The sequence below is a fragment of the Eulemur rufifrons genome, chromosome 21 (assembly GCF_041146395.1).
Source record: "Eulemur rufifrons isolate Redbay chromosome 21, OSU_ERuf_1, whole genome shotgun sequence".
NCBI classification, from domain to species: Eukaryota; Metazoa; Chordata; class Mammalia; order Primates; family Lemuridae; genus Eulemur; species Eulemur rufifrons.
The window spans coordinates 965,642-989,998 of record NC_091003.1 but is presented as its reverse complement, the minus strand read 5'-3'; the positions used below and the strand labels follow the sequence as shown (position 1 = coordinate 989,998).

At 67.9% G+C, this 24,357-nt stretch overlaps 1 protein-coding gene across 3 annotated transcripts; it reads left to right on the top strand.

Moving 5' to 3' along the window:
* Window positions 1–547: 547 nt before the first annotated feature.
* Window positions 548–24,357, top strand: ULK1 (unc-51 like autophagy activating kinase 1). 3 transcript variants are annotated; one of them, XM_069497371.1, is made up of 28 exons: window positions 548–728; window positions 1,346–1,438; window positions 1,524–1,565; window positions 9,806–9,838; window positions 10,157–10,193; window positions 12,001–12,174; window positions 12,255–12,328; window positions 12,552–12,653; window positions 13,667–13,725; window positions 13,801–13,883; window positions 14,429–14,479; window positions 14,745–14,833; window positions 15,697–15,844; window positions 16,757–16,817; window positions 17,035–17,124; window positions 17,475–17,579; window positions 18,078–18,226; window positions 18,316–18,402; window positions 18,703–18,971; window positions 19,183–19,376; window positions 19,682–19,791; window positions 19,963–20,106; window positions 20,628–20,797; window positions 20,913–21,085; window positions 21,167–21,285; window positions 21,696–22,084; window positions 22,501–22,636; window positions 22,704–24,357. In XM_069497371.1, the coding sequence occupies exons 1-28, from the start codon at window positions 618–620 to the stop codon at window positions 22,757–22,759; spliced, it is 3,348 nt and encodes a 1,115-aa protein (XP_069353472.1). In that variant the 5' UTR covers window positions 548–617; the 3' UTR covers window positions 22,760–24,357. The 3 variants fall into 3 exon arrangements, with proteins under 3 accessions (XP_069353472.1, XP_069353471.1, XP_069353473.1); XM_069497370.1 differs by having other exon boundaries at window positions 17,454–17,579; XM_069497372.1 differs by having other exon boundaries at window positions 17,454–17,579; window positions 20,589–20,797; window positions 21,696–21,853.

Genomic DNA, 24,357 nt, shown 5'->3' with positions numbered 1-24,357 from the left:
AGCGCAGCGCACCCGGCTCGGGCCGCGGAGGGCGCCGCGGGGCAGGGCTGGAATCGCGACCCTCGGCCCCGCCCCCCGCCCGCAGGCCCCGCCCCCGAAGGTCCCACTGGCCCCGCCCCGCCAGCAGGCCCCGCCCCTGCGGGTCTATTAGGACCGGCTCCGCCACGTCAGGCCCCGCCCCCAAGGCTCCGTCGCCTGCCCGGCCCCGCCCCCCGAGGACTCGGCCCCGCCCCCGGCCCGGCGCGCACTGCGCCTGCGCCGGCGTTTGGGGCTCAGAGGCCCGAGCGCAGCGACTCTTTTGTTTCCCAGCCGGGCCGAGCCGAACCCGAGTTAGAACCGCCGTCAGGGTCGGGGCGGGATCCTGATCAGCAGCCCCGGGGACCGCCGCGGCACACACGCCGGAGGAGCGCGGCCTTCGCGACCCCGCCCGGCCTGCGGGGCTGGGACCCGTCCCCGGCCTGCCCGATGGGGCGCGCGGCCCCGGCGATGCGCTCGTGCCCGGCCCCGCGCCCCCGGCCCCGCGCCCCGGGCCCGCCGCCCCCGGCCCGCGCCTGCGCCTGAGCCGCGCACGCCCCGGCCCGCCGCCCCCTGGCCCGCGTCCCCGGCCCGCGCGCGCCATGGAGCCCGGCCGCGGCGGCACCGAGATCGTGGGCAAGTTCGAGTTCTCGCGCAAGGACCTGATCGGGCACGGCGCCTTCGCCGTGGTCTTCAAGGGCCGCCACCGCGAGGTGAGGCCCCAGCCTGGACCCCTCGCCAGACTCCAGCCCGGATCCCCACCTGGGCCCCCCACCCAGGACTCCCGGCCCGGCTCCTCCCCCAGGACCCCCACTGGGGTCCCCAGCCCTCAGTCCGGATTCCCACATGGGACCCCCAGCTCAGATCCCCAGCCCGGATCCCCACTGGGGTCCCCAGCCCAGACCCTCAGTCCGGATTCCCACCCGGGACCCTCTGCTCAGATCCCCAGCCTGGCCTGCACCAGGACCCCCAAGCCTGGATCCCCACTGAGATCCCAGGCCCGCCAGCATGGACCCCCAGCCCCACCCGCACCCGGGACCCCCAGCCTGGGATCCCCAGCCCAGGTCCCCTAGCCTGGACCCCCAGCTCGGATCCCCACCCAGGACCCCCAGCCCGATCCCCACTAGGGTCCCCAGCCCAGATTCCCAGCTCGACCCACAACGGGGACCCCAGTCTGGATCACCACCCCCAAACCCTCAGCCTTGATCCCCATGCTGGAGTTGCACCCCGGACTCCACCCCGGCACCCCTGGGGTCCACCCTGTGCACTTGGTCTGGGGGAAGGCCAGCCAGGGGCCGTCTGGCACTGAAGGTCCCCTTTGGGTTTTCAGAAGCACGATCTGGAGGTTGCCGTCAAGTGCATTAATAAGAAGAACCTTGCCAAGTCCCAGACGCTGCTGGGGAAGGAGATCAAGATCTTGAAGGTGAGCCGGCAGGGCGGGCGGGGGCAGGTGGGGGGCAGGTGGGGAGGCGGTGGGCAGTGCTCACACTGCTGGCTTTCTGTCCTAGGAACTGAAACATGAAAACATCGTGGCACTGTATGATTTCCAGGTAAGGCCTGTGGACTGCCGTCTGCTGGGGATGGGGTGGGCAGGGGACAGCGGAAGGAGCTGGGCGTCTGAGCGCAGAGACAGGGCATCTGGCCTGCCCAGGTCTGAGGCCTCATGGGGACCCGGAGCCCCGTCCTTGGCCCGGTCTGGGGCTTGGGCTTCCTTTGGTGTTGGAGTCCCAAGGCCTCCAGCTGTTTGCCTGGGGAGGGGCTGCCTCCCGTGGCCAGTTGCCCTGACCTACCCTGACCCTGCGGGGGCTGGCTGCAGCGTGGCAGCTGGAAGATCTCCCTCGCTGGGTGCCTGCCCCAGTGGCCTGGCTGAGTCTGGTGGCCGTGGCCTAGTCAGTCCTGGGAGCCTGGCCCACCTGTCTGAGGCGTTTGTTTGTTGACACTGCTCCAGTGGGCCGGCATTGGCCATGCTCTCCTGCGTCAGACGGGGGAGGGGCCGCAGGAGATTCCTTCTTGCTGGCAGTCGGCTAGGCTGGCTGGCACAGGAGGCGGCAGCGGCCGATGAGGCCACCTCAGGCCAGGCCTGGCTGGCCCCAGAAGCAGGCCATTCCACCTGCCTTCCCACGTTGCCCCCCAGTCCCCGGGGCCAGGGGCGGGCAGGGCTCGGAGCCTGGACTCCCGGCCTGGGGACCAGGAACCTCGCGGCAGATCTGCGGCCAAAGTGCTGACTAATGGTTTTGAAACCTGTTTACTGAGGCCACGGCCCAGCCCTGGCCGAGGGAAGTTCCTGGCCTGGCCGGCTGTGTTTTGGTGGCCTCCTCCCTCCTCCGCTGTCAGAGCTCTGCTGGGCCTTGGGGGCCGTGGCTTGTCACAAGGTGCCGTGTGGGAGGGCCCCGGTCCAGTGTGACAGCAAGTACGGGAAGCTCAGGCACACGACGTTCTGGGTCCGGGAGGGCGACCGCCACCCTCCGCTTCCCTCCTCTCTACCTGTTCTACCCTCTTCTTCCTCTCCTTCCTCCAAGTCTCCCCAGTTTCTGGAGCCTGTCGTCAGGGCCCAGCCCAGCTGGTGCGTCGCCCCGTGGGAGCCAGAGCGGCGTGGACAGCCTGTCCCTGCATAGGCACAGACCCCCGGGACCCCCTTCTGGGCCACACCAGAGGGTCCCTTCTAGGGCTCCTGCAAGTCCAGTGCCCGGGCATCTCCAGGGGGCCTGCTGGGAATTGGGCAGACAGCAGGGGGGGGGGGGCCCAGGTGACCATCTGCATGTCCCCCCGCAGACCTAGGGTCCCCAGCCCAGTCCTTCTGTGTCCCTGTGGAGCTGCATGGGCCTGGCTGTGGCCTCTTCCACTCCCGCCAGCACTCCACGCCACACCTCGTCCACCCAGCAAGAGCTTGGGAAAGCCAGCGCGCCCGCCCGGGCTCGGGGGGCCGGGTTCTCAGCCCCGCAGTGCGCGTTGTTCCCTGCATCTTTAAGGCTTTTATTTGAGACAAACTCAGAAAAAAATTGGCTTCTAAAAATCACTAGTAAATGATTTGGCTAAGAAAAAACAATTCCCAAACATTTCAGAAGGCAACGTGGTAGAAAGTGCCTGTCCCATCCCTGTCCAGAGGGTGTCCCCTTAGAGGCACCATTGCAAGTTGGTTCTGGGGCTCTGGGGATGCCGCCGTCACAAGCAGGTGTGTTCACGGGTGTCCTCCCCGCCACACCCACTGTTCCCAAGAGCGCAGCTCAGAGAAAGTTCTGTGTCACTGCGCGACCGCCCCTCGACTCCTCACCCGGGAGCTCCGTGGTTCAGAGCCAGCCCCTGCAGCCGGGTGACTGGTCCCAGTCCTGGCTCTGCTGCTTGTGTGGGTGGTGTCCTGGGGCAGCCCCTGCTTCTTTATCTGTGGAGTGGAGACCGCAGGGTTGTGGGGGATGAGTGAGAGCAGACACCCCTCACTCATGGGGACCACCGCGGTGCTGTGAGCTGCTGGCGTGACTCGGCTGTGGTGCCCCCTGCCTGGGGTTCTGAGGGGCCTGAGGCCGGCCCGGGAGTCCGGCACACCCGCCGGTATGGCGGCCACGCTGCCAGCGCTGCTCCACCGTGGGTCTGCACACGATCCTAGCAGTAGCATTCCTGGGCGAGAGGGAGGCCTATTGATTTGGGCAGCTGTTGCCAGATTGTCCCCCAGAGAGGCAATGCCAGTGGTCACGCAGCCTTGCGTCTGAGTGCCTGTCTGCCTGCGCCCTGGCCAGGAGGGCCCCTCTCAGACAGTTCTGTCTTGGCCCACGTGAGGAGTGGAAAATAGCGTTTCTTACTGTTCGTTTTTCGTAGTGAGTGAGCTTCAGTGTCTCTCAGTGTGCGTGTGAATATTGGAAATGCCTGTGTTCTCTGCACGCGTTTCTGACAAGCTGAGGTTGGACCCGTGGTTAAACCACGGCCCCCCAGCCAGACTGCCTTTGAGTCCTGGCTTCACCAGTTAACTGCGTGACCTTGGGCAAGTCACCTCTTGGGGCTTCAGTTTTCTTTTTTTTAGAGTTAGGGTCCTGCTCTGTTGACCAGGCAGGAGTTCAGTGGTACGGTCATAGCTCACTGTAACCTCAAACTCCTGGGCTCAAGCCAGCCTCCCGACTCAGCCTCCTGAGCAGCTGGGACCATGGGTGTGTGCTACCACACCCAGCTGATTTTTAAATTTTTGTAGACATTGGGGTCTCACTATGTTGCCCAGACTGAAACGTTAGTTTTCTTGTGAAGCACAGTAGTGGAGGCTCAGTGTGGTGGCATGCGTCTCTAGTCCTGGCTACTTGGGGAGGCTGAGGCAGGAGAATTGCTTGAGCCCAGGAGTTCAAGATTGAGCTGGACAACATAGTGAGCCCCTGTCTCTAGGAGAAAAAAACCCAAAACTTTCCGGTTATGATGACAAATTTAGTATGTTAAGTGTTTAGAACTCTGCCTGTCACTTAGTAAGTGCTATATGAATATTATTGATTTGTGGGAGCTGTTTATATATAAAGGAAAGCGGCCCTTTTTTGAGGTTACAGATTTGTTCCCCTAGGTTGTTTGCTCTGCCTGTGGCTTGAGTGAGGTCAGGATGTAGGCCGTGTTGACACCTGTTGGCACCAGGCTCCAGAGCAGGGTCCAGATAGTTCTGGAAATTGCTTGCAAAGTTGTGTGTTTATTCTGTTTGTATGTCTTGAGGTTATTTATATTTTTGTTGTGTTAGAATTTTGGTAACATTTATCAGGTTAGCGTGAGTGCCTAGAAGGTGGGTCTCTTGGGTTGTGCTTTTCTGAGCCCACCAGGGCCGTGGGCGGCAGCGAGAGCACCTGGCCTTCTCACCAAGGGTGGGGCCCGCAGCGTCTGGACGTGCTCTTGCCCCAGGAGAGCGGCCACCGCTGGAATCAGGGTGGGGCTGTGGAGCCAGCCCCGATCCCAGCCCCCTGTACCCTGGGAGCAGGGTTGATGGCCCCTGCTGGCAGTGCCCCCTCCCCAGGCCAGCACGCCCTCCTGTCAGTTCCCTGCAGCCCAAGGCCTTGCTGGGCTGCCCAGATGTGGTTCACACAGGCCCTGTGGACAGAGCCAGCCCCTGAGGGCCACCTGCTGGTGGGGACCCCAGCCTGGGAGTGCGTGCCCTACCCACTGGCCTTCTCAGGGCAGTGCCAGCCGCTGGCTCTGGGTAATGGGGCTACCGTGAGCCCAGGACTGGGACGGGCAGCTGCCAGGCAGAGCTGGGACGGTCCCTCCCTGCCGCTCGAGGGGGCAGACTGTGTTGAAAAGCTGTTGGTGCCAGGGTCCAGGCAGTCTTGGAAGTTGTATGTTCATTCTGTGTGTGTCTGTTGTTTCTGTGTTGTTCTTTTATTTGTTTCTTTAAGACTTTTTAAATCGTGGAATAAAATTGACATACTGAAAAAGCGTAGTTGACGAAGTGCTTGATACGCACAGCAGGCACCTGTGTGGCACAGAGTGCTGTCCTTGTCCCCTGGGTGCCGCTTCCTCCCCACCTGGGGAGCGCCAGCCCGCATGCTGTGGTCACTCCCGAGCTGCTCTGTTTCCGTGGGAGCCGGCTCCCGACACCTGCAGTCCTGTCTGGCTTGCGTCGGGCTGGCAGTGGTCTCACGCGGGCTTGCGTCTGAGGGTGTGTGTGCGGCAGGCGCGGCCTTTGCGTTGCCGGGCGGCATCCCGTGGCAGGACCGTTCCCAGCGTGAGTGCCCCTCCCTGGGCTGGGGGACAGGCAGGTGGTCTCAGCAGTGTGTGGTTCGCGTCTCCCCACGGGGTCCCGGCAGCGCACACCCCTGCACTGGACATTTCCCCGCTTTTCCCAGGCAGGGTCACGCCCGCAGAGGGGTCAGGCCAGTCCCCCCCTCCCCAGTGCTGAGCAGGGCCTGCCCCAGGGACCTGCCTCGGCCCCTGCAGCTGAGCTCCCAGATGGTGCAGACCCCCGGTCAGGGAAGGGGGCTGGTGAGGTTGGCCGGGCCGCCAGCCCCCAGGGAGCCAGCACACGCTGGGTGGCTGCAGGTGGCTGCCGGCGTAGGAGGGTGGGCCTTCCTTTGCAGGGGCCCGGGCAGCCCTTCCCTCTGGGAGCCGTCCAGAAGAACCCAGCCTGGTGTGCAGAGCCATTCTGTCTGGGCCGTGGCTGTGGCTTCTGCCACCTTCTAGAGCCAAGAAGGACGGCGCTGAAGGAGTTAACTAGGTCAGCGCCTGCCCACCAGGCCCAGCCCAGGATCAGCAGACAGGAGTGGGGCAGGCCGAGGGTGGGGAGCTGGGATCCTATTAAGTAAAGCACCTCACTGCCCCGGGGGGGGGCAGCCTCCTACGTGCCCAGGCGCCCGTGCCCTGCTGCCCGGGACACCTGGCCCTGATGCCAGCGGTGCGTGCACGTGGGGGCAGCGGGCCAGCTTGCGGGGGCCAGCTCTGTCCCCAGGGCCCTCGGGCTCGCTGCCCAGAGACAGACCGTGTTGGTTTTGTTCGATGGGTTGGGAGCCTCACGTGTGCAGGGTCCAATCGGTCATCCCCTTCTGCAGGGGACGGTCCCACGGAGCGGTCGGGAGTGGTCAGGAGTCAGTGTGGGCCCCGCTCTGCCACGTGGCCGGCTGTGTGCCACCTCCCTGCCCCCCATCCGCCCTTTACACAGGCTGCGCGATGGGGCCTCCCGGGCTGGGCTGCTGGTGCGGGAGCCGGGCACGCTTGCTGTTGGGACGCAGGTCTGCACAAAGCTGTGTGTGGCTCTGTCCGTCGAAGTCCCAGGCCTGCCCCCGGAGCTGAGCCCTCCTCACAGGAGCCGGGAAGCCGTCCTGGCCTTCCGGTGTCTGCGGAGGGTGGCTTGGTGCCTGGAGCCTGCCTGGCCCCTGCTCCCCAGGGGAGCTTGTAAAAACCAAATTTAGCCGTGCAGAGGCGGCAGAGTGGAACCTGATGCCCCGTCTGGCTTCTGGGTGGGCGAGGGCTCGGCAGGGTGGCCCGGCTCTGACCACCGAAGCTGTGCTCTGACCTTGGCCCCCAGGGTCCCCAGAGAGAGTGCTGAGCCTTTCCCACGGAGAGGGCTGGGGGGACCCGCAGGCAGGTTGGGATTGCCCTGGGTGGACAGCAGGGCGGGGGTCGTGGGGACGGGTCTTGGGAACAGGTGTGGTGTGCCACCTCCCTGGAGCAGGTCCCCACCAAGGCTGGCCCTGGCCGGGTCGCACCTTCTCTCTCTGGTCCCTGCCAGGGCTGGAGGCAGCTCGGCCGGGCTCTCCTGGGCAGGCGATGCCGTCACAGCCAGCTGCTGGCTTGGCCTCCCTTGGCACGGCCTCCCTTGGCACAGTCGGGGGAGGGGGGGGAGGCGAGCATCTCCCGGGCTGGCCCTGCCCCTGCCCGGTGCCGGGTGGGCCTCCGTGTGCATCTGTGAGGCAGGCTGGCGGCTTCCAGAGAAGGGTCCCCAGGCACAGGGGCAGCCCCGGGTGCCTTCGAGCCCGTCAGCCCAGCGGGCGTCTACTGGAGCGATCAGGGCGCACTGGGCGTTGGCCAGTGTGGGGTCCTGGGTCTGGGTCTCCTGAGGCCCCATGCCCTGCGGGGAGGTGGACGCCACAGCCCTGTGGGCCCTGTGTCCTGTGCCCAGAAGGACTTTCGTGGGGAGACCAAGCATGGCCCAGGCCAGGGGACAGCCGTGTCTCCGCTGAGTGACTGACCGGGCAGGAGTGCCCAGCTGGCGGAGGGCAGCGAGGAGGCCAGAGTGCTGGGACCCCACGGCCCCGGCCTGCCGTGAGCCCACTGAGGGTCTCCCGTTCCCGGGAGCGGTACCCATTGGGGCTGCAGGGAAGATGAGGGTGGTGCAGGGCTGGGAGGGATGACGTCTGTGAACTTGGGCACAAGACCAGGGCATGGGGTGACCAGGGACTTGGAGCGTTCTGGCTGGAGAGAGTCGGGGATGGGGTGGGGCCAGGCTGCAGAGTGGGCAGGTCCTGGGGGCTCCGGAGCAGAGGGCACTGGCTTGTCTCTAGTGCCCTGGGGTCTCCTGGGAGAGGTGGCTTCAGTCTGTGCCTCCCTGGGCCCCCACCGTGCCCATGCCTGTGTGTCCCTGGGCCCTTGGCTGTCCTTGTCCCTCGTCTCTGCGGGTCCTGGCTTTGCTGAGGGGGTTTGGGGCCGTGGCGGAGGGTCATGCCCTGGGGGTGGGCCCACAGGCGCTGCCACTCGCTGGCAGGGTGGCCCAGGGCAAGTGGGAGGGAGGAGAGGCTGGGGGCGCCTCGCAGCCCTCACTGGGGGTGCTGCGGGGAGGGTGGGAGCAGGCTTGGGAGCAGGGAGTGGGTGTTGTGTCTCTGCAGCTATTTCTGGGTCCCCATCCTTCTCCTCCCTGGGGCCCAGGGTGGGTGGGAACCTGCCCCGGGTTATCTCTCTCTGCAGCTGGCCTGGGAGGTGGCTGGGGCCTGGGGACTCAGGCCGCCCTCTTGAGGCAGGTGACGAGCCAGGCAGGGCCTGCTTTGTGGGCAGGTCTTCCAGGCTGTGCCTGGGCTTCAGAGTCCCCCTTTGGGCCACTCGGTGTCGGAGGGGCCTGGGTGCGCAGGGGGGCCACGTCCTAGCGGCACTGGCCTCAGCCACCCGGGGAGCACCCCCTCCTCGGCCTGCCCCTCCTCTGTCGCACCTCTGGAGACACGGGGACTTTTCCAGGAGCAAGTTGCAACACCAGCCATCACCCGGCAGCCCCGTGTCTCCCCCATCAGGGCCTGGGCCTCCTTTTCCTTGGTCCTGCCAGGGCAGGGAACAGGGCATGTCTCGGGGGGTCGGCAGACACAGGCTTGGGAGCTGGGCTCGGGGCGGGGGCCTCGGATCTTGGGCCTGTGGCTGTGGGGGGGCCTCCTCCTGCCTCGCGCGCAGCCCCTCCTTGCTTTGGGGCTGGCGCACAGCTGCCACACCCCCTTGCATCTTGGGGTATGAATTGCAGCTGCCACCGGGGCAGCCCCTGGGGACGGGGTGTGTGCGGGGCAGGGAGGGGCCTGGGGTGTGGGGGACCTCACTGCTCAGGCTGCACGGCTGCCCTGTGCTGAGGCGCAGCGCCGTGTGGGGACAGGAGGGTGGCGGTTGGGGTCATGGGCCCAGCCCGCCTGGTTTGACTTGGCTCAGCCCTGTGGTGGGGGTGGGGGCGGCTGCCGCCGTGGAGCGTGAGCGGCTCGGTGCTGGCAGGGCGGGTGCTGTGTGTGTCTGGGTGTGGGGGCTGCCGCCGTGGTTTTCTCCATGTCACAGGGACAGAGAGGGAGGATGTGGGTGGCTCCCGGCAGGGGTCCGTGTCTGGGCTGAGGCTGAGCAGGAGCTGGCTGGGCCCCACAGTGGAGGGGGAGGAGGCTGGGGTGGCAGCCTGAGCCCCCAGCCGGCCAGGTCGGCGGGGAGCAGGACTCCTCGGCTCTGAGTCAGCCTGGCAGCCCCAGCCTGTAATCTGTCGGCGTCGCTGATTCCGGAGTCAGGAGCTGGCAGTGCCTGGGGCTGAGGCCACGGCCTCCCGCACTTCTGGGCTGGGCCCTTCCCACTGGGTGGTGCCTTCAGCCGGGAGCTGCTGCTTGCAGGACGGCAGGCTGAGCCCCCTCGAAACCGGGGGCCGGGGGGCCTTTCCTCCGTTGGGACGGAGGCCTGCGTGGCCACACAAGCATCTACTGCACAGCCCACATGGCCGGGGCCGCCCTCCCTTCCCGGCCACTGGCTGCTGGCCAAGGCCTGGCCGTGTCCACTCCGCCCGAAGCCTTGTGAGCCCAGTGGTGTGTGGAGGGCACCTGTGCATCTTGTGAGGCCACACCTCGTCCCCCACGGCATGACACTTGCTCCCACCTCTCATGGCCTCTTGTTTGTCTCGTAGGAAATGGCCAATTCCGTGTACCTGGTCATGGAGGTGAGTGCCTGGGGCCGGACACGTGGCGCGGGGTGGCCCCCACTCACCTGGGGCCCGGGCAGGGGAGGCGGCGTTGCCCCTGTGTCCTCGGGCTAATGGCCACGGCTGGGCTCAGAGACACGGAGGGAGGGACGTGGCTGGAGTGGGAGGGGGGCAATGAGCACCCAGCAGGGATTGCGGGGGACACGTGCCCGGGGGGACATCGCATGCCCGGGGGCCTGAGAAGCAGCCTCCAGGTGAGGGTTGGGAGACAGACGGAGCTGAGGGTTGGCCGGGACCCCTGGCCGGGACTGAAGACGTGTCTCTGGTCTTCCGCAGTACTGTAACGGCGGGGACCTGGCCGACTACCTGCACAGTGAGTGGACACAGCCACCCTGGCCCGGCCTCCGTGCGCCACACCGGGCCTTTCTCCCCCGGCGCCTCCTGGGGTGGGTGGAAGGGGGGACCTGAGCCGTTTCGGGCCCTCAGCCACCGTCTGTCCATCCGTGTCCCACATGTCCCACGTGCCAGGTCTCTGGGCCGGGGAGCCGCGGGAACAGTACGGGCAGGTGCATGTGTGGAGGGCGGTGGGGGCTGCATGTGGCGGGGAAGGCGGCGCCCGGTGAGCTGCGTGGAGCTGGGGCCGTGCGGGAGCAGGATGTTGGTGCAGAGGGAGCCGGTGGGCCGGGGCGGTGGCAGGGCTGGTGGACCCTGCTGGGTGCATCTGAGCTACAGGTGCTCCCGGGGCCTGGAGGTGAGGGGTGTGTCTGGACAGCCTTCGAGTGGGGTGTCCTGGTGGTCTGGGGGTGGCGGGGAGATGGATGATTCCGGGACTTTGGCCTGTCCAGGTCCGCTGGAGCTGCTGGTGCAAAGTGCCCCCGGCCGGGTCGCTCACAAGCAGGTCCGCTGCTCAGCCCCGAGGGCTGGGATGGCCGGGCTGAAGGAGCCGGCCGACTGCAGCTTCCGCAGACCTGGGGAGGGGCAGAGGGGCTCCCTCAGGCCTCGTCCATGAAGGCACTGAGCCCACTGACCTAATCACCCCCAAAGGCCCCACCTAATACTGTCACCCTGGGGGTGAGGGTCTCAACATAGGAATTCTGAGGGACACTTTCTGTCCGTAGCTGTTCCCGAGGTCGGGCAGCTGGAGGTTCAGGTTAGCCAGGTGCCACGGGCTGTGTCTAGAGTCGGGAGAGAAGACAGACGTGGGGCAGGGCCTGGGCTGCCAGAGCGGGGCAGGGCAGGGGAGGAGCGGGCAGGGCACGGTGCTCTGGAGCCTGAGTGGGGCTCCTCCCCCGGCTCCTGCCATGGCGTCTGTGCCCTCTGAGCTGGGGGCCCTGGTTGGGGACACGCTGGCTATGGCTGAGCTGTCCGGGCAGACTCGGGCTGGCAGGGCCCCTCATGACATGGCCCAGGCAGCGGCCAGAGCTGACAGGTGCTGGGCTGGGTGCTCTGGGCCGCCTGCTGCACCTGGCCCACCACATGGCCGGGGCGTGCTAGGCGCTGCAGCCCAGCGTTTGCTGTGGATCTCGTGGCCGCCACGCTGCCTGCTGGGTGGGGCTGTGACCTTCGGTGGCCTGGCCATTCCTGGCTGGTTTTCAGGCTCCACAGGTGTCAGGTGGGGCCCAGGCCAGCTTCAGGTGCCGCTGCCTGTGGAGGCAGGGAGAGAGGTTTGGGGGCCCCAGGGGCCCAGCTGGAGGGCTGGTCTGCCTTGGGGCTGGTTGTAAGGGGCACTCACGTGTCCCGGGTGTGTGCGTGTGTCTGTATGTCTGTCGGAGCGTGTCTGCACAGGCGAGACCATGGGCCTCCCAGTCTCCGAGGACCTGGTTAGCCGTGTGGCAGGGCAGGGCAGTGAGGCTGTGCCCCCCGCCCGGGCCCTGTAAGGCTGGGTGAACCTGGCTCAGGGGACAGAGGGGCCGGGGAGTCTGGGTCTGGATCTTAATGTCAGGTAAACACGTGCTCAGTCTTGGGGTGTGTGTCTCCGTGCTGGGAGACCCCGAGAGGCCGGCCGCACCCCTGGCGGGCTGGGAGCTGCAGCGGGTGGCCAGCAGGAGCGACAGGAGTGGTCTGCGGGTGTCTCCCCGCTGCCTGCTGAGCGGGAAGGACAGTCTGGCCAGGCAGCGACGCCCCGTGCCCACCCAGGGTGAGGGGTGTCGGGGTGAGCCCTGAGCCGCGTCTCCCCGCAGCCATGCGCACGCTGAGCGAGGACACCATCAGGCTCTTCCTGCAGCAGATCGCGGGCGCCATGCGGCTGCTGCACAGCAAGGGCATCATCCACCGCGACCTGAAGCCCCAGAACATCCTGCTGTCCAACCCCGGCGGGCGCCGGGCCAACCCCAATAACATCCGCGTCAAGATAGGTGCGTCCTGTGGGGGGCGCGGCCCCCGTGGTGGGCGACCCGGGCCGCATGCGCCGAACTGACGCCTGTGTCTCCCGCAGCCGACTTCGGGTTTGCGCGGTACCTGCAGAGCAACATGATGGCGGCCACGCTGTGCGGCTCCCCCATGTACATGGTGCGTGTGGCCCCCGGGTCGCCAGGGCGGCGGGAGGCCCAGGAGTGGGAGTGGGCGGGCCTGTTTCCTGCTACCTCTGCTCTGGTTGGTTGGTGCTTGGCAGGCGTCTGCTGATTGGCTGGTGCCCGGCGGGTGTGTGCTCTGATTGGCTGGCACCTGTTCTTGGTCGGCGAGCACGAGTGCCGTCCTGCACCGTGGTGCTGACCGAGTCTCTGTCGCGCAGGCTCCTGAGGTCATCATGTCCCAGCACTACGACGGGAAGGCGGACCTGTGGAGCATCGGCACCATCGTCTACCAGTGCCTGACGGGGAAGGCGCCCTTCCAGGTGAGGAGCCGCGGCGGCTTGCAGGGCGGGTTGGGGCGCGGCCCCCAGACCTGGTCGTGGTGCTCCGCTAGTGTGGCTGGCGGGTGGCTGCGCTGCCGCTCCCGCTGACGGCTCCTGCCCTGTCTGGCCATCACCCACTGTGAGGTCCTGCAGTCCTTCCTCGGGGCGGCCAGGCAGCAGTCACTGGAACCCTGGCACAGCGCCAGCCTCCTGCTTGGCCGAGGCCACACCCCTTGGTGGCCAGTTAAGTGTAACAAGTCTGCTTGGACCCGCGGTGGAGACCAGCTGGCGCCGTTTGCACGTGTGTGCTGGGGCAGGTCTCCTGGTCTTCCTGCCGCCCTCCCTGCCAGTGCTGGCTGTGACATCCGGCGCCAGGGTCCTGTGCAGAAAGCTGTGCCCTGCGCTGTGGGGGGACCCCAGAGGGCCAAGGCTGCGTGTGGCCGGCAGGGCAGGGCCATGCCCCCTGTGCTGACCTGAGTGGCCGAGCCTGTGTTGCTGCCTACAGGTCCCCACAGCGCCCAACCCTGTCCTGTCTGGGGAGAGCTGAGCATCCAGGGGATATCAGCCCTCTGAGGCCCTCTGCGGCGTCCCCGGGCCTGGAGGGTGTCTGGCAGGGGCGGTGCTCAGCGTGAACGGGTGGTGGACTGTGAGCACATGTGCTGGGCCCAGGCCCACCAGGAAGGGCTGGTCCCTGTGACGGTGGGGGAAGGGTGGCTCCTGATTCCAAGGAGCCAACAGCTGGTGGCACCAGAGCCCTTGGATGCACCCAGCCAGCCTGCCCTGGGGGAAGGGCGGGTCAGCTGGCCCCCTCCCAGCCCACTGGGTGGGGGGGAGGGGCCCGAGAGTGCCGCCCGGGCCCCAGTCTGGCCGGGGGCGGGGAGGGGGCATGTGGTCTGGGCCAGCAGTCCTGGCCCGGGGCTGGCCAAGGATGTTGGCTGAGACCAGACGGTGACAGTCCGGCTGGGCCCTGCCTCTGCGGGGTCCGGGGCACTCATGCTGTCTTCGCCCGCCAGGCCAGCAGCCCCCAGGACCTCCGCCTGTTCTACGAGAAGAACAAGACGCTGGTCCCCACGTAAGTGCCCCTCCCGCACACCCCAGGGGCCTTGCGCAGGCTCTGCGGTCAGCCTCACGCTCTCACCCCACGCAGCATCCCGCGGGAGACCTCGGCCCCCCTCAGGCAGCTGCTCCTGGCCCTGCTCCAGCGCAACCACAAAGACCGCATGGACTTCGGTGAGCGCTCGCGGCCGGGCCTCCTGGGCAGCTTGGGGGACGCACCCCTGGTGCACTCTCACGCTGACCGCTGATGCAGCGTTTGCTTATTGGGCGGGGGGCGTCCAGCTTCATCCCCCGCACCCCAGTGCCCCGCTGGGACACTGGCTTCTCTAAGCCCAGCATGGGCTGTGGGTACAGGCTTCGGCCACCCTCCCCTGGCCGGTCTGAGCCTGGGCACCCGACTCCTGTGGGCCCCGGAGCGTCCACCTCTGCCTGAGGGACAGCCATGAGTCGCCCAGTGCTCTCGGCTGCCAGGCCCTGCGTTTGTGGGGCGGTGGGGGTGGGGGAAGACCAGCATCCGACAGGTGGGCCGTGTGGGCCTGGGGTAAGATGGTGGCCAGACGTGCTCAGGAGCCGCCTGGGGGTTCTGTCTCTGCCCAGCGCAATGCTGTCTGGCTGGGACAGGTGCCACGGCCAGCTGCAGTGCCACCTCGGGCCGGGAGGCCTGTGGTCCCCCAGGCTCTGTGGGTGGGTCCTGCTAAGACCTCACCCCCTCCCTGCAGACGAGTTTTTCCGTCACCCATTCCTCGAGGCGAGCCCCTCGGTCAAGAAGTGTGAGTGTCTGTGGGTCCCACCCTCTGTGGCCCAGCCCCTGCTGCAGGGCGGGGGTGCGGGTCCCACCCCCTGTTCATCTCCGCCGGGCAGCTCGGGAGGGGTGGTGCCGCCCAGGGTCTCGCAGGTCACAGCCGGGTGATGGCCTGGGAGGGGGTCCCGCTGGCGGGCTGTGGGTGGGTGGGGGTGTGGTTCGGCGTGTCCTGCGTCTGGGTTGGCTCTGTGGCAGTGGCGTCCCCACAGGAGTTGACCCTCGCCCGCCCGCAGCCCCGCCGGTGCCTGTGCCCTCGCGGCCCAGCTCGGGCTCCGGCAGCAGCTCCAGCAGCAGCTCCACGTCCCACCTGGCCTCCCCGCCGGTGAGTCTCGCGCGGCCCGGCCCCCCATGACGTCTTTGTCTGTGTGAGGCCTGAAACACGCTGGTGACCACGTTCTCTTGTAGAACATGCAAACGTTAGAGTAGGCGGAGGCCCCTCCAGCGCTGGTCCTCACCCGCCTCCCAGGGGCTGGTGCAGCTGCGCAGGGGGTGGGGTCGGGTGGGGCGCCTGGCTCCCTCCCGGCTGCTGTCGGGCTCCAGGTGCGGGGGGTGACGGTCCCCAGTTTCGTGCTGCGACTGACCAGGGCTCGAGCCCCGTCCGTCCGAGTACCCAGCTCCTCCCGCAGGGGCGTTTGGGTGACACTGAGTTCCACCTCCTGGCCCACCCTGTGCTCAGAAACCAGGGGCAGGGTCACTCCTGTGCTGTGAGCCCCCCAGAGCTGCCCTGGAGCCCTCCCGAGTGTGGCAGGTTCTGGGGCCACAACCAGGCCGGTGTGCGCTGGGCCTTAGCACGGTGCTGGCCGCAGAGCAGGCCCTCGTGGCGGCTTCTGCACTGGACACCCCCACGGGTCCCCGTTCCCGTGGCTGCGGGAAAGGAGAGGTGGACGGCAGAGGGGCGGGCGGTGCACACCCCCAGACACAGGCCTCCCCTGGAGCCGGGGATCGGGCTTCCTGCCACACTGGCTGGGGTGGGGGGGTCCGTGCTGGTGACTGCTCCCGGCAGGTCCAGGCTGGCCTTGGTGTCGGCTTTGGAAATTTAGAGAAGAGGAAAGAGTATCTTGTGGGAAGAACACGCGCCGAGCCCCTTTCCTCGGGCCGCGGTGGTCCCTGGTGCTGGCTGCGGACCTGCGCCGTCCTGGAGGGGTGGGGTTTCCGCTCAGGGCTCACCAGCCCCTCTGACCCCAGTCCCTGGGGGAGATGCAGCAGCTGCAGAAGACCCTGACCTCCCCTGTCGATGCCACCGGCTTCCTGCACGGCTCCCGGGACTCGGGTGGCAGCAAGGACTCCTCCTGCGACACGGATGACTTCGTCATGGTCCCGGCCCAGTTTCCAGGTGAGGGGCCCACCGGGCGGGGAGAGGGCCTGCGTGGTGTCTGTGGTGGGGAACACATTGGGCGTGTCAGACACGGACAGGGACACTGTGCGTGTGTGGTCCAGACCTGTCCCCACCTGTGGGCAGGCAGGACGGGCTTCTGGGAGCTTCTGGCAGCAGCCGAGCTTGGCCGGGAAGGCTGAGTGCTCACGCCACTCCTGGAGGCAAAGCCAAGTCCTCCAGTGGTTTTCGGGTAGTCAGTGGCCCAGGCCCTGGTCCTGCCGCCCTGGGCCAGGCCGCTCCTCGTAGGGTGTGGCTGGCGCTGCCCACTCGGCTTTGATGGAGGCAGGTGCCCAGCCGTAGCGGGCCAGGCCTGGGGGTCCACAGCACTTCTCGGGGCCCTGCGTGCTGGCAGCTCACTCTCTGTCCTTGGCCGTCCTGAGACTGCAGGGACTGGGGGTCCCTTGGCGCTGGCCCTGGTGTCCGCCAGGAGTGAGTGGTGCCTGCCGAGCCCCTGGGCACCAGCCTCAGCCCGGCGCCAGGGGCCCCCACCACTCAGGATGGCAGGACGGTGGGGGCAGGAGCCTGGTGTTCTGGGGTCTGAGGTTTGGGCCCAGACTGGGGGCTGTGGACACCTGGCCTCATCCTCCCGCCTGGAGTTGGCCACAGGCTGGGCGCCAGGGACACAGGGTCTCTGGTGGAAAGCCCAGGAGAGGGAGTGCAGTGCAGGTGGGGAGGGGCAGGGACGGCGGTGCCCTGGCCTCCTGGGACTCGGAGGGGCTGCCACACCCCCAGCATGGGCTGCTCCCTGCCCAGGGCTGGCCCTGCCTGCACCCCCCACTCTGGGGAGGAAGCCAGGAGCCTTGGCGGGGTGGGTAGGCCTGAGTGGGCAGAGAGGACCTGGGGTCCAGCCGTGTCGTCTTCCACCCGCAGGTGACCTGGTGGCCGAGGTGGCCGGTGCCAAGCCCCCGCCGGACAGCCTCATGTGCAGCGGGTGAGCCCCTCCCTGAGCCCTCTGCTGTGGGGGTGAGAAGCGGTGGCCTGGGAAGTGGCCGTGTTACCCGCCTGGCCCACCCCTGCTGCCGTCGGCAGTGGGAGGGCTGAGGTGACAGCGCCCGCCGTGTGCCGGGCAGGGAGGGCTGGGGCTTGTGCCGCCCGTGGCTTGTGCCGCCTGTGGCTTGACGGCCCCTGCCTGGCCTCTTCCTCACCAGGAGCTCGCTGGTGGCCTCTGCTGGCCTGGAGAGCCACGGCCGGACCCCGTCTCCGTCCCCACCCTGCAGCAGCTCCCCCAGCCCCTCAGGGTAAGGGGCCCGGAGAGGTGGGGCTCCCCGTCAGTGTCACGGCCACCCCTGGCCTGTGTGTCCAGGGGCCCATGTGGGTGGCCCTGCAGAAGGGACTGCGGGGGAGGACCTTGACAGGCAGCGTTGCCCCCGTGCGCCTGCTGGGCGAGGCCGGCCCGGCTGCTGTGGGCACAGGCTGGGCCCCAGGGCCGCGAAGGCAGCACGTGTGCGGCTGTGAAAGTTGCCTTTTCCAGAGCTGGCGGGCGGCCCAGGGTGGCCTGTGTCCTAGGGGGCTGGGCACAGGCTTCACCCCGGGCTTGGTCTCCGTGACCTCAACCTCCCCCCAACAGCCGGGCCGGCCCGTTCTCCAGCAGCAGGTGTGGCGCCTCCGTGCCCATCCCGGTGCCCACTCAGGTGCAGAACTACCAGCGCATTGAGCAGAACCTGCAGTCGCCTGCCCAATACCAGACACCCCGGTGAGTGCAGGGGCCCCAGGAAGCCAGGCATGCCCCCTGCTGCTGCCCCTTGGAGAAGGCAGGGCCATTGTGCATGCACAGTTGTGCAGGCTGTGCACTGCATAACTCAGCAACATCATTTGTTTTCTCAACACAGCAGGATACTACTTATTTTGACGTCTTTCTGATAGATGCTAGCAAAGTGTCTTAAGTTTACAAAATCTGTATTTTGGCTAATTTCGGCAGTCAGAAGTAAACGGAGGAAAAAACAGCTGTTTTGAAAGGGTGTGGGCCGGTGGTTGTCCTTGCAGGGGCTGTGGCCTCAGGGTGACAGTGCCTTGGGAAATGCTGAATGCCCCAGGTCCTGGTTGTCACCCCGGGCAGGACACCTAAGGTTCGGCCCCTCCCAGGTGGCCCTTGGCGAAGCCGTGTGGGCAGTGCGCAGCGGTGGGAGAGTGCCTGGCGCCGCGCTAGCCATGCGGGGCGTGGCGTGGGGCTCCTCACACGCCTTGTCCGCAGGTCCTCTGCCATCCGCAGGTCGGGCAGCACCAGCCCCCTGGGCTTCGCCCGGGCCAGCCCGTCGCCCCCAGCCCCCACGGAACACGGAGCCGTCCTGGCCAGGAAGTCGTCCTTGGGCGGGGGCCGGCCATACACGCCGTCTCCGCAAGGTGAGCTGGGGGTGGGGGCTGGGGGTGGGGCGCGAGGCGGTGCCTGTCCTGGCCTGACCCCGGCCTGACCCTGGCCTTTCTCCCCCAAGTCGGGACCATCCCCGAGCGGCCGGGCTGGGGCGGGGCGCCCTCCCCGCAAGGAGCCGAGACTCGGCCTGGCAGGTCCCCCCGTGCAGGTAGGTGCCACCCGTCCTCCGCCAGGCCCTGCTGTCCTGTCGCCCTTGTCTGTCACAAGTACAAGGACAGATCAGGTGCCCTGAGGTCCCCCACCTTGTGCCATGGACCTGGGGTGGGTTTCATGGTCCCCCTGCCTGTTGCCTTAGCTGGTGCAGAGTAGGGGTCCCCTCCAGGGGTGGCCGGGGGGTCAGAGGATTAACTGAGGTTCAGGCTGTGCTGCCCTGAGGGGCCTCGGTCAGCAGTCATGGCGGCAGTGGTGTCCCGCGGGGCGGGCAGTGACGAGGCCGCCCTGTCCGCAGGCTCCTCTGCGCCCGAGCACTCTCCCCGCTCCTCCGGCCTGGGCTGCCGCCTGCACAGCGCCCCCAACCTGTCCGACCTGCACGTCGTCCGCCCCAAGCTGCCCAAGCCCCCCACGGACCCGCTGGGCGCCGTGCTCAGCCCCCCGCAGGCCAGCCCTCCCCCGCCGTCCCACGGGCTGCAGTCCTGCCGGCCCCTGCGCGGCTCGCCCAAGCTGCCCGACTTCCTGCAGCGGAACCCCCTGCCTCCCATCCTGGGCTCCCCGACCAAGGTAGCGGGCGCCCGCGGCACGTTGGCCTGAGGCGCGGAGCGCCAGGAGAGGGATGGGGGGCGTGGGCTCCTGGGGGTGCTGGGCCCACTCTGTGCTGTGGGTCCCCTCCTGGCCCCCGCTGGGCTGGTGCTCAGGCTGCGCGTCTGCAGCCGCCTTCCCGGCCCTCGCGCGTGCCGAGAGGGGCGACTCTCAGAGCCTTCCCCCGCCCTAGGCTGTGCCCGTGGTCGACTTCCCCAAGACCCCCAGCTCCCAGAATCTGCTGACCCTCCTGGCCCGGCAGGGCGTGGTGGTGACGCCGCCCCGGAACCGGACGCTGCCCGACCTCTCGGACGTGGGGCCCTTCCAGGGGCAGCAGCTGGGCCCCGGCCTGCGGCCCAATGAGGACGCCAAGGGCCCCTTTGGCCGGTGAGTGGGGATGGGGGGTCGCGGACACCGGGCTCCTGGTGGGTGACTCCCACACCCGGCCCCCGTGCGGTCCTGCTGTGAGCTCCGGGGGTTGGGGGAGGAAACGGGCATTGGAGAGCCGGCCGCAGGCTTCACTCCCTCCCGGCCTCTGCCCGCGGTGAAGTGGGCCGCGGTGGCGCCTTCCTCGCAAGGGGAGGGGCGCCGTGTGTGCCCGGCCTGGGCGAGCACCAGGGAGGGCGGCTGGGGCAGGCTGGACCCAGGCCCGAGGCACGTGTCCCAGAGCCCTGCGGTCACCGCGCCCCCAGGTCCTTCAGCACCAGCCGCTTGACAGACCTGTTGCTGAAGGCGGCGTTTGGGACGCAGGCCCCGGACTCGGGCAGCACCGACAGCCTGCAGGAGAGGCCCATGGAGATAGGTGTGCTGCGGCTGGCGTGGGATGGGGAGGCGATGGCAGGACTCGGGCAGCCGGGATGGGCAGCTGGATGGCCTGCCGGAGCAGCTGGTGCAGATGGGGTGCGCGGTGGGGGTGGGGAGGGGACCCGGGGGGGGGGGGGGACACGGCCTGAGCCCCTCCTTGCCCTCGCAGCACCCTCTGCCGGCTTCGGAGGGAGCCTGCACCCGGGAGCCCGCGCCGGGGGCGCCAGCAGCCCCTCCCCGGTGGTCTTCACCGTGGGCTCTCCCCCCAGCGGGACCACTCCGCCCCAGGGCCCCCGCGCCAGGATGTTCTCAGGTGAGGCCGCTGCCAGGCTGCGTGGAGGTAGCCCCGCGTGCGTCGGGGCCCCGGCCAGCACAGCCGCAGGGCAGACGTGCCCCTCGGTTCCCAGCCTGTGGCTCACGGGGGGCGCAGGGCCTGGCAGGGGTGGGAGGGTCCAGTCCTGGCCAGTGGCTGCCACGGGGTCCTGCCGCCTCTGGAGGGAGCTGGTGGGCTGTGCTGCCCTCTCTGAGACCCCCGTGGCCCCCACCCCTCCCCTGAGTCGGGGTGGCTCCAGCTGCCCTCACCCCAGGTAGATGAGGCTCGGGTGTTGGGCTCACCGAGTGTCCCTGCCACGGGGACCTCGGCCTGGTGGGAAGGCAGTCAGGCGGGGGGCGTCCTGTGGGTCCCGGCTCCCGCTCTGTCTCCTGCTGTGGCCTCGGTGCAGCAGCACAGAGCCCGAGGCCTGCCTGGGCGCTGTGGGCGTCTAGGGCGTGCGGGGCGTTGGGCAGGGCCCTAAGCGGGGCCCTGGGGTGCTGCTCACGGGCCTGTCCCCACAGTGGGTTCCTCGGGCTCCTCTTCCGCCCGCCACCTGGTGCCCGGCACCTGCGGCGAGGCTGTCCCCGAGCTCCCCAGCCACTGCTGCACCTTTGCCGACCCCATCGCCGCCAACCTGGAGGGGGCCGTGACCTTCGAGGCCCCTGACCTCCCCGAGGAGACCCTCATGGAGGTGAGGCTGGGTGGGGGAGGCAAGGGGGGGCTTCCGTTCCTGCTGGGGTGGGTGCCGGGCCGCAGGTGGGGGGATCCCGGCCCTCTGCTGGGCCCCTGACCCCTGCCCCCCCCAGCAAGAGCACACGGAGACCCTGCACAGCCTGCGCGGCACGCTGCTGTTCGCGCAGCACGTCCTGGAGATCGCGGCCCTGAAGGGCAGCGCCGGCGAGGCGGCGGGCGGCCCCGAGTACCAGCTTCAGGAGAGCGTGGTGGCCGACCAGATCAGCCTGCTGAGCCGCGAGTGGGGGTGCGTGTGGGCCGGGGCGGGCAGGTGGCGTCAGCCGGGGGGCCGGGTCCCGCGCCTTCTGACGCGCCTGCCACCCTCCAGCTTCGCGGAGCAGCTGGTGCTGTACCTGAAGGTGGCCGAGCTGCTGTCCTCGGGCCTGCAGACGGCCATCGACCAGATCCGGGCCGGCAAGCTCTGCCTGTCGTCCACCGTGAAGCAGGGTGAGGGCCGAGGCTGCGTGGCACCAGCGCGTGGGCCCAGGGTGCAGGCCTGGCCACCCAGGGCGGGGGAGGCGGTTCAGGGGAGGGGCCAGGGCCTGTGGCCGTGGGGAGAGACTGGGCCACAGGGAGGCCCCCACCAGGCCCTGGGGCATGGCCCAGCCTGCAGCGCACAGACGGGGTTTGTGCCCAGGCCAGGTGCCGAGCCCAGCCTCTCACCGAGGGATGGGAGGGCCGGGGACGTGACGGGGAGGGACTAGTTCACTCTCTGCCCCTCTGCCGCCCCCTGCTCTCTGCTGTGCTCTGACACGCTCACGCGCCACCTCGCTGGGCTCGGGCAGAGCTGCCTCCCTGGCGGTGTCCCTGCCCTGAGCCCCTGCCTGCCAGTGGCGCTGACCGGCCATCCCCCACAGTGGTGCGCAGGCTGAACGAGCTGTACAAGGCCAGCGTGGTGTCCTGCCAGGGCCTGAGCCTGCGGCTGCAGCGCTTCTTCCTGGACAAGCAGCGGCTCCTGGACCGCGTCCACAGCATCACCGCCGAGAAGCTCATCTTCAGCCACGCCGTGCAGATGGTACGGGGCGGGGGGCGCGGCCTGAACTCCCAGGCTGGCGCTGTCGCCCTGGGAGCGGGGCTGGGTATCCACAGCTTGGACTTGGGGGTGTCCCTCCTGGCTCCGTGCTGGGGGGCGCAGGGATGCCGCGGTGCCCCAGCTTCCTCCAGCCCCTGCAGGCACCTGGCGCTCGGTTCGGCTTCTGACCCCCTGGCTGGGCCTGGGGCGTTCTCTGCACACAGCACTGCTCAAGTGGGTGCTGGCCGCATCCCTCCTTGAGACTCAGTTTCCCCACATGTAAAACAGACACCTAGTCTTAAGGACTCTTAGGCAATTCAGCCTCCAAAAGAACGACTGAGGTGGGGTGCAGGGAGCACCCCGGAGGCAGCACCTCTGTCTTAGGGAAGTCCACGCGCGTAGTAAAAATCCAGTCTGAGCAGACGTATGGGGAGAGATTGCCCCTCCTTGACCCCCCAGCCTCGCTCCCCCGCTGACGGGAGTGGCCTTGGGCCCCCCAGGGTGGGGTGACGGTGCTGCAGCCGCCCCAACACCAGCAGCTGCGCGCTCGGGCTACAAAGCTCGTGCCGCCCTTGGAGCTGCTGGCTGAGGGTCCAGCGCTCGGCTGGGGGTGGGAGGCTCCGGGCCCAGCCTCCACCCTCGCCCTGCAGGTGCAGGCGGCCGCCCTGGACGAGATGTTCCAGCACCGCGAGGGCTGCGTGCCGCGCTACCACAAGGCCCTGCTGCTCCTGGAGGGGCTGCAGCACATGCTCTCGGACCAGGCGGACATTGAGAACGTCGCCAAGTGTGAGTGCGTGGGGCCGTGGTGGGGGCGGGGCCCCGGCACCTGCCTCACGCTCCCCTCCCCCCACAGGCAAGCTGTGCATCGAGCGCAGACTCTCCGCCCTGCTGACCGGCATCTGTGCCTGACCTCGGGCCTGGCCTGCTGCGCCCCAGGGGCTGGACGTGCTCTGCCAAGCCCTGCGGGCGGGTTGGCCTGCTGGCCAGACGTCACTGATGACCAGTGCTGAGCCTGCCTGCGGGACACCGAGTGGGGCCACACGATGTCCCCTGCCCCCCGGGCTGCGGCTGTGGCAGGCGGTGGACTGCAGGACGCTGGGCCAGCTGCTCTCTGCACGCGGGAGTCTCAGAACTTACCCGCTGCAGCTGCCTCACTGCAGGCACCGGTGCCAAGAGGTGGCAGGTGTACCTGGGCGCCCACCACCTCGGGGGACCCCAGGGCAGCCGCCAAGGACAGGCAAGGCCCCGAGACAGCGTTGCCGACCCAAAGCCAAAGCAAGCTTTTCTTCCTGGCCAGACCTGCCCAGTCGCCGCCAGGAAGAGCTGCAGCCTCCTGGCCTCCCCTCCCCTGACCTCTCCGAGACCACCCACCCAGCTTTGTGAATCACGAGCACTTTATGCAGTTAGAGACTTGAGCCTCGGCTTCCTCTCAGGCTGCTGGGAGGTGACTCCCGGTGGTCGTCCCGAGGTGACTGTACAAATCCACATACGTGTACACAGCTGTAGATAGCCCCGAGCGTGTGGCGTGTGCGAGTGGTGCGCCGTGCGTGTCCGTCGCGTGTGTGGACCTTGGGGGGAAAGCAGGCTCCGTGGGCATGGGGCCACCGCCCGGAGGGGAGACATGGTCCCCTCGCTCAATGTTCTTTTAGGGACAGACAGCGGAAGCACTGTGCTTCTAAACCCGGAACAGACATCGTAATCTTCACACTTTACTCCTGAAACGTGTCTTATTTTCATGCAGCTCATTTTTTCTTTAAAGGAGAAAACTCGTAGGTATTTCAGAAGTGGTTTTGGAGGCAGATGGTGCTGGGGGGGTGGTGAGGCCGCCCTCCAGGCTGCCGCGTGCTGAGCGCCTGGCTCTGTCCCCGCCGTCCTGCCCCGTCTTGGCAGCCGGGTGGGCGTGTGCCCAGCAGCCGTCCCGCCTGAGCACGGGCCGGCAAGGACAGGCACACGTGTCTCCCCAGGCGGGGGCGTAGGGGCTCCTGTCTGCAAGTGGGGCTGGTGTGGTCCCGTCCCCCCAGCTGCGTCCACGGGGTCAGAGAGGCCCCTGGCCTGCCCACGTCTACTTGAATGTATCCCCAGGGGGCTGCGGGAGGCAGCGCCGGGTCCCGCACCCAGGGCGAGGGGCTCAAAGGTAACACGCCACATATACAGAGGGGACACACACGTGTTTTTCTTCGCAATACTTGAAATATTGCCACTGTGCTTGGACTTAAAAGAAGAAAATTACCCCGACCTGTTTCTTTCCTCACCACTTGATGACTTTACTTTTCCTGGCTGCACGTGACATTTCGTATTTATTACTTTATGGCGACTGGAATCTGGAGCCGTGGGGAGGCTGGCGCTGCGGGAGGGGCCGCGCCACCTCCTGGGCCCTGTTGCTTCTGTCGCGGCCGTGTGAGCCCCACGTGTGCGTGAGCCTGGAGCCTCCTGGTTGTGTGTTCTCCACGAGAGACCCTTTGTCTATTTTAAGACGAATTCTGTGTGATCTCCCCCTTTTGCGTTAT